Consider the following 11,608-nt stretch of genomic DNA (forward strand, 5'->3'; position numbering starts at 1 on the left):
TCCAACTTTGTGAGATCTTTTTTCCCCGCGAGTTGAAATTGATTGATTGAACCTTTTTTTTTTGCACATGGTGACGGAGGCCTAAAGCGAAAAGGTTTTATAAAACCCAGTTGAAGGCCTAGGACTGGGGCAACGGTGCGTGTGGCCACAGAGAGGGCTCTGCGTGCCACCTGTGGCACGCATGCCAAAGATTTGCCAACACGGTTATAGACGCTCGCAAACACCGACAGGTTACAAGAGCAGGGCAGAGGGAGGCAATGGGGCGGCTCCAGGGGAGGAGGAGAAGGCATTGAGAAGCCTCGCCTTGGCGCTGCTTAACAAAAAGGGAAGGTGTAGGCGGTGCTGGTTGCTGAAGGCAAGCGTTTGCAAAGGGCTCCAGTTTCAAGAGCTCGTGTTTTGTTTGCTTTGCCTGTGAACTCTTTCCTGTTTGACTCGTGCTCCGTTTTGCTTTTGGGACAATTATCAGGTCTGTAACTCAAATAAAAGGGGTCGGTTTTCCAGCTTGCTTATTAAAAGAGGGGTTTGTCTTTGTGAAGTAACAATAGACGTACGTAGGCTGGGACAGAACAACATGGATGTGTGCGCGCTCATCCATCCTCGCGCCGGCACTGAGCCGTGAGCCTCTTGCCGGCGTGAGGAGAGCCCCGAGCTGGTGCTAGCAGCCCCATTTGCGGAGCGCATATGCTCGCAGCTGTTCGCGCGCACGCTCAGCCACATTTGTGTGCACGTGCACGCCACGCCTAAAGGTGCCTGTCCTTCCCTTTCCCACCAGGCCGCCATGCCAGAAATGTTGGCGACCCCTGCTCTAGAGAAAAGAGCAGGGGGGGCAGACTAGAAGACCTCTAATGTCCCTTCCAGCTCTCCTCTGATTGATCGATTGATTGAAAAGACAGGGACATACCTTCCTCTTGGCACTGCTTTGGGGCTTGTCTTTGTCGTTTTTTTCCTTCTCACCATCTTTCTGTGTGCTGTTCTCTTCATTCTGATCATGATCGCCGCTGTCGTCATCCTTCAGGCTAACAAAAAAGAAAAGAAAAGAACAAAAAAAAGTAGCTTAAAAGGAAGAACACCTGCTTTTCCTTCGAGATTAAAAAAAAAAAGCCTTTGTGACCGAGTTCAGACTAGGGATGGTTGAATAAACTACAGGAACTATACCAGGGGTAGGCAGCCTTGGCTCTTTTATGACTCGTGGACTTCAACTCCCAGAATTCCTGAGCCAGCATGACTCAGCTTGGAAACCTCTTCCTTTCCCCTCAGCGTGGCTGGCTCAGGAATTCTGGGAGTTGAAGTCCGTGAGTCATAAAAGAGCCAAGGTTGCCTACCCCTGGACTAGTAAGATTTGTGGACTTCAACTCCCAGAATTCCTGAGCCAGCCATCCTGAGGGTAAAGGGAGAGTTTCCAAGCTGAGCCATGCTGGCTCAGGAATTCTGGGAGTTGAAGTCCACAAGTCATAAAAGAGCCAAGGTTGCCAGTAAGATTTGTGGACTGGAACTCCCAGAATTCCTGAGCCAGCCATGCTGAGGGGAAAGGGAGAGGTTTCCAAGCTGAGCTATAGCTGGCTCAAGAATTCTGGGAGTTGAAGTCCACGAGTCATAAAAGAGCCAAGGTTGCCTACCCCTGGACTAGTAAGATTTGTGGACTTCAACTCCCAGAATTCCTGAGCCAGCCATCCTGAGGGTAAAGGGAGAGTTTCCAAGCTGAGCCATGCTGGCTCAGGAATTCTGGGAGTTGAAGTCCACAAGTCATAAAAGAGCCAAGGTTGCCAGTAAGATTTGTGGACTGGAACTCCCAGAATTCCTGAGCCATCCACGCTGAGGGTAAAGGGAGAGTTTCCAAGCTGAGCCATGCTGGCTCAGGAATTCTGGGAGTTGAAGTCCACGAGTCATAACAGAGCCAAAGTTGCCTACCCCTGAGCTATACCATTCCGTCTCACTTGGTTGGCTTGAGCGGCTATAAAAATTGAATAAATCTATACGTTCCTGTGATACATGGAATCCAAGCCAAAAAATAATAGCTTTGTGTGATGGCCTTAGATATTTTTATTTTATTTTATTTTATTTTATTTAAAAAAGATTCCTGAGGCGCATTATAGGGTTTGTCATCTTACACAGCGGGAAAAACACCAAGGCCTCTTCAAATTGTTAGGTCAAATTACTTGCCAACACCAGAAGCTTATCAAATGCCACTGGGGGGGGAGAAATTGCAGACGTTCAGTTCTCAAGGCAGAGAGAGTTAAATTCTAGCCATCGTTTAGCTGCCTGTCCCAGATTGCTGATCCAAGGCTGCAGTTGATTTCTTTATTTCCGAGTGCAAAACAGACTGATGGATGTGAAGTGCAGAGCGACAATTACTCCGTGAGAAACCTTCTCCTGGACTTAATTTTGGAAGCAGAATTTTTTTTCTGCCCTGTTTATTATACCAAGCAGCGTTCTTATTTACTCCCAAGACAAGAAAATACCCATCACCGTGGAGGGGGAAGTGGAGGGGTAGGGAAGGAGAGATTATTATTATTATTATTTAGTATAAGATCCATTTTTATTTACAAGCCTGGGCCAAGGCATTTACCGCAAGGAGTTAATTTCACACAGGTGACAATTACATGCCCAAACGGGGTGGAGTGAAGGGAAAAAGCTCAGTTGGAATCTCTACTCAGTGAAAGCTTTTTCACTGACCTTCGTAACTTACCTAACAGGACTTTGAGAATGGCAAGGGGAACTATATGTCCTGTATTGAGAAAAACAAGAAGAGTGAATAACAATAGAAACTTCCGTTCAAGGAGAGCTTGTTCAGAGGTAAACTAATTTATTCCCAACAATCCTGACCAGCCGAGTTAAACTTACGAGCTTGGCCTTCATCGAGACAAATTATTCCATTTCAGCCTCTCTTTTTTTTCCTCCTCCTTCACCTGACCCGACAATGCAAGCCGAGCTTGCTGACTATCAATTCTTACGACAACAGTTCAGTTAAAACGGCGTTATTTTTTAAAAAAATAAAAATCAACAAGCTTCTCCTTTTATCATTAACTACAAGAGGTGACGTGGTGGCTCAGTGGGTTAGGACGCTGAGCTTGTCGATCAGAAGGTCGGCAGTTTGGCGGGTCGAATCCCGAGTGCCGCGTAACAGAGTGAGCGCCTGTTACTCGTCCCAGCTTCTGCCAACCTAGCAGTTCGAAAGCACGTAAAAATGCAAGTAGAAAAATAGGGACCACTACGGTGGGAAGGAAACAGCGTTCCGTGAGCCTTTGGCGTCTAGTCATGCCGGCCACGTGACCACGGAGACGTCCTCGGACAAATGCTGGCTCTTTGGCTTTGGAACGGAGATGAGCCCCTAGAGTCGGAAACGACTAGCACGCATGTGCGGGGGAACCTTTACCTTTACCTTTACCAGAGGTGAATTCAGAGGGCAGCGTTCCGCAACTGCTCCAGGCGGTCCTCAATTTACGGCCATTCATTTAGGGACCATTTTTCATACTTTTGTGACTGTTGCAGCATCCCCGGGGGTCACGTGATCCAAATCCAGACGCCTGGCACCTTGGTTCATATTTACGACGGTCTCAGTGTGTCCCAGGGTTACGGGATCCCCTTTTGCGACCTTCTGACAAGCAAAGTCAACGGGTGGGGTGGGGTGGGAGCCAGGTTCTCTGTTAACCACCCTGTTGGCTAATTTAAAAATGCAGTGATTCGCTTAAGGACCGTGGCAAAAAAGGGGTTAAAATGGGGCAAGACTCACTGAACAACTGTCTTGCTTACCGACAGAAGTGTTGGGCTCAGCTGTGGTCGTAAATTGAGGACCAGCTCTACTGATGGTCACCAAATTCCCCAAAGGCAGGCTGCTAGAGAGAGATCGCGCCACTAACGATGATCTGTGAGAGATCTGTGATCTTCTTACAGTAGTGGCCAAAATTGTGGAAACCTTTTGGGGAAAGTGCATTTTTGAGGTTGGATGGCTAATAACACCACTTTTTTTTTTTGGAGTAGTGCCATAAAATTATATATCAATGGAAAGATAATTTAATCAAGAATGTAATGCAACAAAGTTTGTTCAATTATCTGTGCTGTATTCTATGAAACGTTATAGCCAAATAACCAGAAAAAGGAAGCACAACTCGCTTAGGTTGATCTCAGCTGGCTTTCCTTCATCTGATTGTAGCCAATGAGCACGAGCATTTAGAAAGCCAGTGAGGTGTCATGAGCCAATCAGATCAGAGTAGGATTCAAGTTATTGAAGTCGTGTATTGAAGCCGCGAGGAGGACATTTGTCAGTGTGTTACGTGATCGCTTATCAAGTCGGTTGGGGGGGGGTTTTGTGTTCTTTCACTTAGCGAGCTTGTAAGACACAAGCTCGCTAAGTGAAAGAACTGCCCTACGCACAGTCACTCATGCGCTCGTGACCTCCCGTTTAGACTACTGCAACGTTCTCTACATGGGGCTGCCCTTGAGGACCACTCGGAGGCTTCAACTGGTGCAGAATGCGGCCGCGCGAGTTGTAATGGGGGTCTCCCGATACTCCCATGTAACACCTCTACTCCGCGAGCTGCATTGGCTGCCAGTTGCCCTCCGGGTGAAATTCAAGGTGCTGGTGATGACCTATAAAGCCCTACATGGCCTGGGTCCGGGGTATTTGAGGGAACACCTGCTGCCAGCATCAAGTGCCCTTCGTCCACTGCGCTCCCACAGGGAGGGTCTGCTCAGGGTGCCGCCGGTAAGAGATTGCCGGCGGGTAACACCCAGGGGTAGGGCCTTCTCAGTGGGGACGCCTGCCCTCTGGAACCAGCTGCCGGTGGAGCTGAGGACTGCCCCCGACCTCCGATCATTCGGCCGGGGCCTGAAGACCTGGCTCTTTGAGCTCTCTGGCCCAGGCTGAGGATTAATCTATTTTAACTGGGGTTTTATTTGCACAGGGTTAAGTTTAATCTTTTTTAAACTGGTTTTAACTTTTGTATTGTTGGTTTTTAATTCCCTGTAAACCGCCCTGAGTCCTCAGGGAAAGGGCGGTATATAAATGCAATAAAATAAATAAAATAAATAAGACGTAATAAAGTTAAAGTAACGGTGCAAAGAGTTGGCCGGTCGCCTAGAAAGCGATGTAAGACAGTATTATTAAGTGAACAAGGCTACAGCTATAAAGAAATTGGAAGGAAAATGGGTGGAAACTTAACCAAAGGTGGCATTTTCTACCGCACTCTTTCCCCAAAAGGTTTCCACAATTTTGGCCACGACTGTATGCTCTGCCTCCATCACCCGGCCGCTATTTTAAGCTTCAAAGGCCTGTTGGGGACCGTGAAACTCTTCGCATTTGAGTCCAGGGAGGTGCTTTGAAGGCAGGGGGGGCCCAGACACTGCAATTCTTCACAGCAGTTGTGCATTCAAAGGTCACAGAGCACCTACAAAGGTTAGCCACACGATCTGGGAAAATACACACCTGCTTTGAAGACGGTTACTATATTGGCAGCACTCAGGTACTTCGAAGCATACGATACGCAAAGCGTCTAGTGCAGGTTTTTTTTTTTTCAAACTCTCAATGGTCACGTCACGCGTCGCGGCATATGGCAACTTTTTCCCCATTGCCGGCGCGGTTTCGGCATGACGCATCTGGCCCACGGGCTGGCAGTTTGACACCCCTGATCTAGTGTTTCCCCCACCCCAGGGCAGGCTGTGATGGTGTTTTTTTTTAAATTAACCTAGTGTGAATCCTTTGGTTGTGACAGGGATTGATTTCCTGGTTTGCCACCCGAGTCTGACATCACAGGCGGAGGGAAAGTGACTGGCCCAAAGCCACCCAGCCGGTTTTTAATCCCTAAGGCAGGATTAGAACCCACAGCTTTCCTGGTTTCTAGCCTGGTGCCTTAATCCCTAGGCTAGACCGGCTTTTCAAATATAAAGCACGACATAACCTCATCCTATATGTACCGGCCTACTTAAGTTGCCTAACTTAGGAAGAAAGAAAAGAAAAAAAAAAGATTATTTTAAGTTTAGTTTTACATTCCTTTCTCTCGCTTCTTTGGGGATATTTTAATCTTCTGTTAAAAAAACAAAAAACACCTTTGTCGGATTTGTCATTTGTCTTATGTGCGTTATAAAAAAAAATAAGAAAACACACCATCGTCAACAACTCCACCTCCCCGGTGTTTTGAGATCAAGCTTGATTTCATGTCATTCTCATCAGCAACTACATAAATATGGGCACAGTAGTCCCAACACAGTGGGGAGGATGTCACATTGAGAAATTTAACTTTGCTGCGTCCCTTTTAAAGCAAGGGGTCTTCCAACTTGGCCCTTTTATGCCTTGTGGACTTCAAGTCCCAGAATTCCTCAGCCAGGCACGCGTGCCTGGCTGAGGAATTCTGGGAGTTGAAGTCCACAAGGCATAAAAGGGCCAAGTTGGAAGACTCCTGCTTTAAACCATATGCATCCAGTCCCAAGCAGTTTTCTTCTTTTAAGTGTTAAACCTGAATTTATCTGAACGAGCAAAAAAACATTTCAAAAAATGTTCCCATCCCTCAATTTGGGTAGCAATAATACCTCAGTGTTATGAAATTCAAAGCAGAAAGCTCGACAACTGAAGACATATCAAATAAATCTTTGTCGCGGCAGACAGAGGAACGCCGAAAACTTTCTTTAGGAAAGAAAAGCGGTGCCTGATCTATCAACATGATGGCTGTTGGACATTTTGCTTGCCAGGTTAAAAAAAAACACGACTCAGTCTTAGTCAATTATGGGTAATACAGATGGCTATAAAATAAAGTAACACCTGCAAAGAATAGTTGGCCTAATTATTACATGGAAGTAGTCGCTTCATAGCTATAAAGATCTCTTTTGATACACCATAGCTATAAAAAAATCTCACAGCTGAAAAAAATCTCTTTGATACGCTATGGTTATTCAGAAGAAAAGGTTCCTTGGCATCTTCAATTTCAATCAGAATAGAGATGGAAGGGACCTTGGAGGTCTTCTAGTCCAACCCCCTGCTCAAGCAGGAGACCAGATACCATTCCAGACACATGGGGATGTCCAGTCTCTTCTTAAAAACTTCCAGTGTTGGAGCACCCACAACTTCTGGTGGCAAGCTGTTCCACTGGTTAATTGTCCTCACTGTCAGGAAGTTTCTCCTTAATCCCAGGTTGCTCCTTGATTAGTTTCCATCCATGGTTTCTTGTCTTGCCTTCTGGTGCTTTGGAAAACCAGTTGACCCCCTCCTCTGAAATACCGGAATACTCCTATCATGTCCCCGCCCCTAGCCAAACCCCAATCCTGCAACCGTCCTTCATATGTTCGTATCTGTTACCCCTTAAGGTATTTAACAAGGACTAGAAAGACATGAGCGGTGATAATGCCAGCCGACATAAATAACAAGCCAGACCGATTTCTCACTTAACTTTAGCATGGCTTGGCTTCAGCTCTTTTGCATCTCCTGCTACCTGGTCCTTGGCTTACCCCCCAAAAGCCAGGACTTTTTGAGTCCTTGGAAAGAAAACCAGTAGACAAAACAGCAGCGCTGTCTCCAAAGTGCTTTTCTGAAAGGCAACTCGAGTTATGTTTTTCTTTGAGGAAGACATTTTGCTTCTCATCCCAAAAGCTTCATCAGTTCTGGCTGGAATGGGCAAGGGGAGAGGGAAATGGAAAGATTAGTTTTGACAGGATATAGGGGTGGTGGGAATGGTGGAAGGCTAATAATAATATTTGGATGCTTGGCAACCGACTCATGCTTATGACCAGTGCTTTTTTTGTAAAAGAAAAAGGTGCTGGAACTCACACACGTCATACAACCTGCCTTGCCTACCCTACAAGGTTCCATCCCAAAAAAGGTGCCGGAACTCCGTTCTGAGCATTCTATGAGAAAAAAAGCCCTGCTTATGACGGTGGCAGGGTCACGCGATCACCTTTGGCAATCCTCTGGCAAGCAAAGTCAATGGGGAAGCCGGATTCACTCAACAACCCGTGTGACTAACTTGGCCGCTGCAGTGAGTCACTGAACAGCTGCGGCAAGAAAGGCAAACCTCACTCAACGGATTTCTCACTTAGCAACGTAGATTTTGGACTCGACTGTGGTGGTACGTTGAGGATTACTTGGATGTCCGTGGAGAAAGTCAAGGCTGCCTTCAGCCATCAGCAATGAGAGACGAGCCCCCCCTCCCCTGCCGCTGCCCTTTCTTGGGGTGCTGTTCGAGTCCCCTGCTAGGATTTCCTGATGGTCTCCCCTCCGAGGGCTCCTGGGGAGGAGCTATGGCCCATCATCCCCTGCCTGGGGCAGGTCCGGCTCCTTGGCCTCAATGCAGATAGTGCTCAACTTACAACAGTTCCTTTTAACGACCGTTCAAAGTTACAACGGCACTGAAAAAAAGTGACCTGTGACCCTTTTTCAGAGTTGCAACCTTTGCAGCCCCCCCCCCGTGGTCAGGTGATCAAAATCCAGGCGCTTGGCAACTGACTCATATTTATGACGGTCGCAGCGTCCTGGCATTTGTGATCCCCTTTTTTCGACCTTTTTTTTTATAAATGAATCTTTATTTACATTTCGTGTTAAATACACCAACAAAGACAAAAAAAACATTTACAATATACAAAAAATGAAGAAATCGAAAAATTGAAAGCCATTTCAAAAATTTCACATTATATCTACTTCTCAACTAACAATTATATTCCACTCATTAAGTCTCTTATAACCATCCAACTCCAAAGCTTATTCATTAACAAAGACTATATCACTTCATTTTTGACCAACCTCCAAGCCACCCTCATTTCTTTAATCTTTTATCCATCCAAATGTACCATTTATTCCATGATAGAAATGCTGGTGTCTCTTCTTTACCCTTCAACTTCTTGGTCTGCACAATCAAGTATTCTCCTAATTATAACTTCATCCGGCGGGGTATGATTTGCCTTCCAAAATTGAGCATACCCCATCCTTGCCGCTGTTAAGATATGTAAAACCAAATACCATATACCTTTTTTCGACCTTCTGAGGAGCACAGTCAATGGGGGAAAGCCAGGCTCACTTAACCACCGCGCGACTCACTTAACAACTGCAGTGATTCACTTAACAACTGCAGTGATTCACTTAACAACCGCGGCAAGAAAGGTCGTAAAATGGGGGCAAAAGCCACTGAACAAACGTCCTCCACAGGAAATTTGGGGCTCCACCGTGGTCTTATGTCGAGGACTACCTGTACCCTCCCTCCTCCCTCTCCCTCCCCCCCCCCGCATTTCGTGAACAACTGCTTAGACATTCCTGCTCGTTTTGGGGTCTTTGACGATGAGGACTAGAACCTTGGCTCCGGCCTGAGGAAGCCGAAGCCCCGGAGTCTGTCAGGGGCTCCCCTGGCGGTCCCCGAAAAAGCTTTAGAGTCTTCGGGAGTCCGAAGCAAAGCGAAATTTCGGCGAACCCCGCTTCCGCCCCTCCCCGCTCCGGGGACCCACTGCGCACGCGCCTAACCCCCAACCAGGAGGCTGACGCGAATGTCTCTCCCCCGGCCCTGTCCCGCAATGCCGCGGCGTCCCGACTCACTCACGCGTCGAATTTGTTGTTCATCCTCCTCGCTCCGTCACTCGAAGCCGCTTCGCTTCCCCCTCAGCCGCACGACTTCCGCTCAGCGGCCTGCCTCTCTTCCATTCGCTCTCTTCCCTCACTTCCGGCTCGGCGGAACCCTTGTCCTGGGCGGCGGCTTCCGCCCGGTTTAAAGAGGCGGTAGGACTCAGGTCTCCTGCGAGAGGCCTTTCTGGGCCTGTGGCGGCTCTATGGTTTAGTCCAGGGGTAGGCAACCTCGGCTCTTTTATGACTCATGGACTTCAACTCCCAGAATTCCTGAGTCAGCATAGCTGACTCAGGAATTCTGGGAGTTGGAGTCCATGAGTCATAAAAGAGCCGAGGTTGCCTACCCCTGGTTTAGTCCCTCTACATCTCGTCATCCCTGCGCTGCTTCTCATAGAGCAGAGAAAGAAGAGAAGCCCCTCCGTTGGCGCGGATAGGCTGTTTCCTGGCTCGCGTGTTTAAAATCGGAGCACGGCCGGTAGAAATCACGGCCGCGCAAAGCTCGTAAATGAAGCTCAAGGCGGGAAGGATTGGGAACCTAAAGGGTTCGCTATGCCTCCGGAAGTTGTGGGTGCTCCAACATTGGAGGCTTTCCAAAAAGAGACTGGAGAGCCATTTGTCTGAAAGGGCATAGGGTCTCCTGTTCAAAAAGGTGGCTCAGTGGGTTAGGACGCGGAGCTTGTCGATCAGAAGGTCGGCAGTTTGGCGGGTCGAATCCCGAGTGCCGCGTAGCAGAGTGAGCGCCTGTTACGCGTCCCAGCTTCTGCCAACCTAGCAGTTCGAAAGCACGTAAAAATGCAAGTAGAAAAATAGGGACCACTACGGTCCGTGCGCCTTTGGCGTCTAGTCATGCCTGCCACAGTTTAAGGGGGTCGCTCTACTTGCAGGAACACTTTGACTTGAACTCTGTTTTTCGTAAATTTACGGCTTTGTAAATTTATAGTATTCTGGGAGCTGAAGTCCAAAAATCATAAAAGGGCCAAGTCTGAAGACCCCTGCTGTAACACATTCAATATCCCCAATTCCCCAATATGCTGTTCCAAAGCTCAGCCCCTCCTCTAATTATTAATATTCAGATGGACTTGGAATTATAAGTTTTGGGAAAAATTCTTGAGAGAAAGTGGCATTGTTTACCCCTTCGCTAGTCAAAACAAATCATGGGACTGCTGGATATTTGAATTGGACACTAGAGGGAACTAGAGGATAACAAAAGAATGGAAGGAAATATTTTAACAGTTTAACTATTTGATGAAATACCTGAGAAAATTATGATTTTTTTTTTTGACAAATGGTCTTTGAAACTCTCAGAAATAATTGATAAATGAACGGTTAAGGATGCAATGGAAGAAGAACAAGATATTCTGGATAAATTTGAAATTAACCCGAACGTGGTTATAAATGTGGAATGAGAAGGAGGTACTGAATTATTGAAACAGGATGATATTTCAATTATTTATTTATTTATTTTTTAATAAAATTTTCCATCACCATTCTCACCTAAGTGACTCAATACAGACAAGAGATATACAACTATTAAAGCAAAAAAATGTCGATGATTTTTCCCCCCTACTGTATGCATAATAGAAATCTGTTAAAGGTTTTGAAGGACTTTCTGAGAAATGACCAAAAAAATAAAGATGGATTTCTCTTACTGAATTTACAAAATAGACGTGCTAAATTTTTGAAATACCTTTGGAAGAATGATGAAAAAATCAAGCTGTGGGATTTCATTTGAAGGGGTTAAGAACTGAGATTATTGAAAGTATAGGGAAGAAATAGAAAGTTGACTTATTCAATCAGTATTGAGATAGATAATTCGTATGTCTGACAACCTTCACTGGATTTTTTGCTGATAAGGAAGGAAAGACAAGAATTTCAGATGTTGCTTTTTAATTAAGAGATTGGAGGCCAGGAGAGTTTGTTTATTCATAGTTCACACTTCTAGACTGCATTTCTCTCTCAAGGAATTTAGACTGCAATTTAAGAGAAGAGGATAAATTTACTTAAATTGTGTGTTTAGATGAAGGAGGAAATTTCTTTTTTCTTTTTATTACTTCTAAAGGTAAAGGTAAAGGTAAA

General features: G+C 46.2%; 1 protein-coding gene across 5 annotated transcripts in view; it reads right to left on the bottom strand.

Annotated features, from left to right (window-relative positions):
* EIF4E2 (eukaryotic translation initiation factor 4E family member 2) overlaps nucleotides 1–9,638 on the bottom strand; it is a 55,062-nt gene extending 45,424 nt beyond the window's left edge. For 2 of the 5 annotated variants that reach the window (XM_083364040.1, XM_083364039.1), the window contains exons 1-2: nucleotides 9,510–9,638; nucleotides 902–1,016 (exon numbers count right to left, since the gene is read on the bottom strand). In XM_083364040.1, coding sequence (XP_083220166.1) covers nucleotides 902–1,016; nucleotides 9,510–9,529 — 135 coding nt within the window. In that variant the 5' untranslated portion in view covers nucleotides 9,530–9,638. Of the gene's footprint in view, nucleotides 1–901; nucleotides 1,017–2,686; nucleotides 2,726–5,422; nucleotides 6,191–9,509 lie in introns of those variants that run through there. The other 3 variants (XM_083364038.1, XM_083364036.1, XM_083364037.1) reach the window with 3 other exon arrangements.
* Between the last annotated feature and the right edge of the window lie 1,970 nt (nucleotides 9,639–11,608).

This window comes from Vipera ursinii (genome assembly GCF_947247035.1).
Source record: "Vipera ursinii genome assembly, chromosome: 5".
NCBI classification, from domain to species: domain Eukaryota; kingdom Metazoa; phylum Chordata; class Lepidosauria; order Squamata; family Viperidae; genus Vipera; species Vipera ursinii.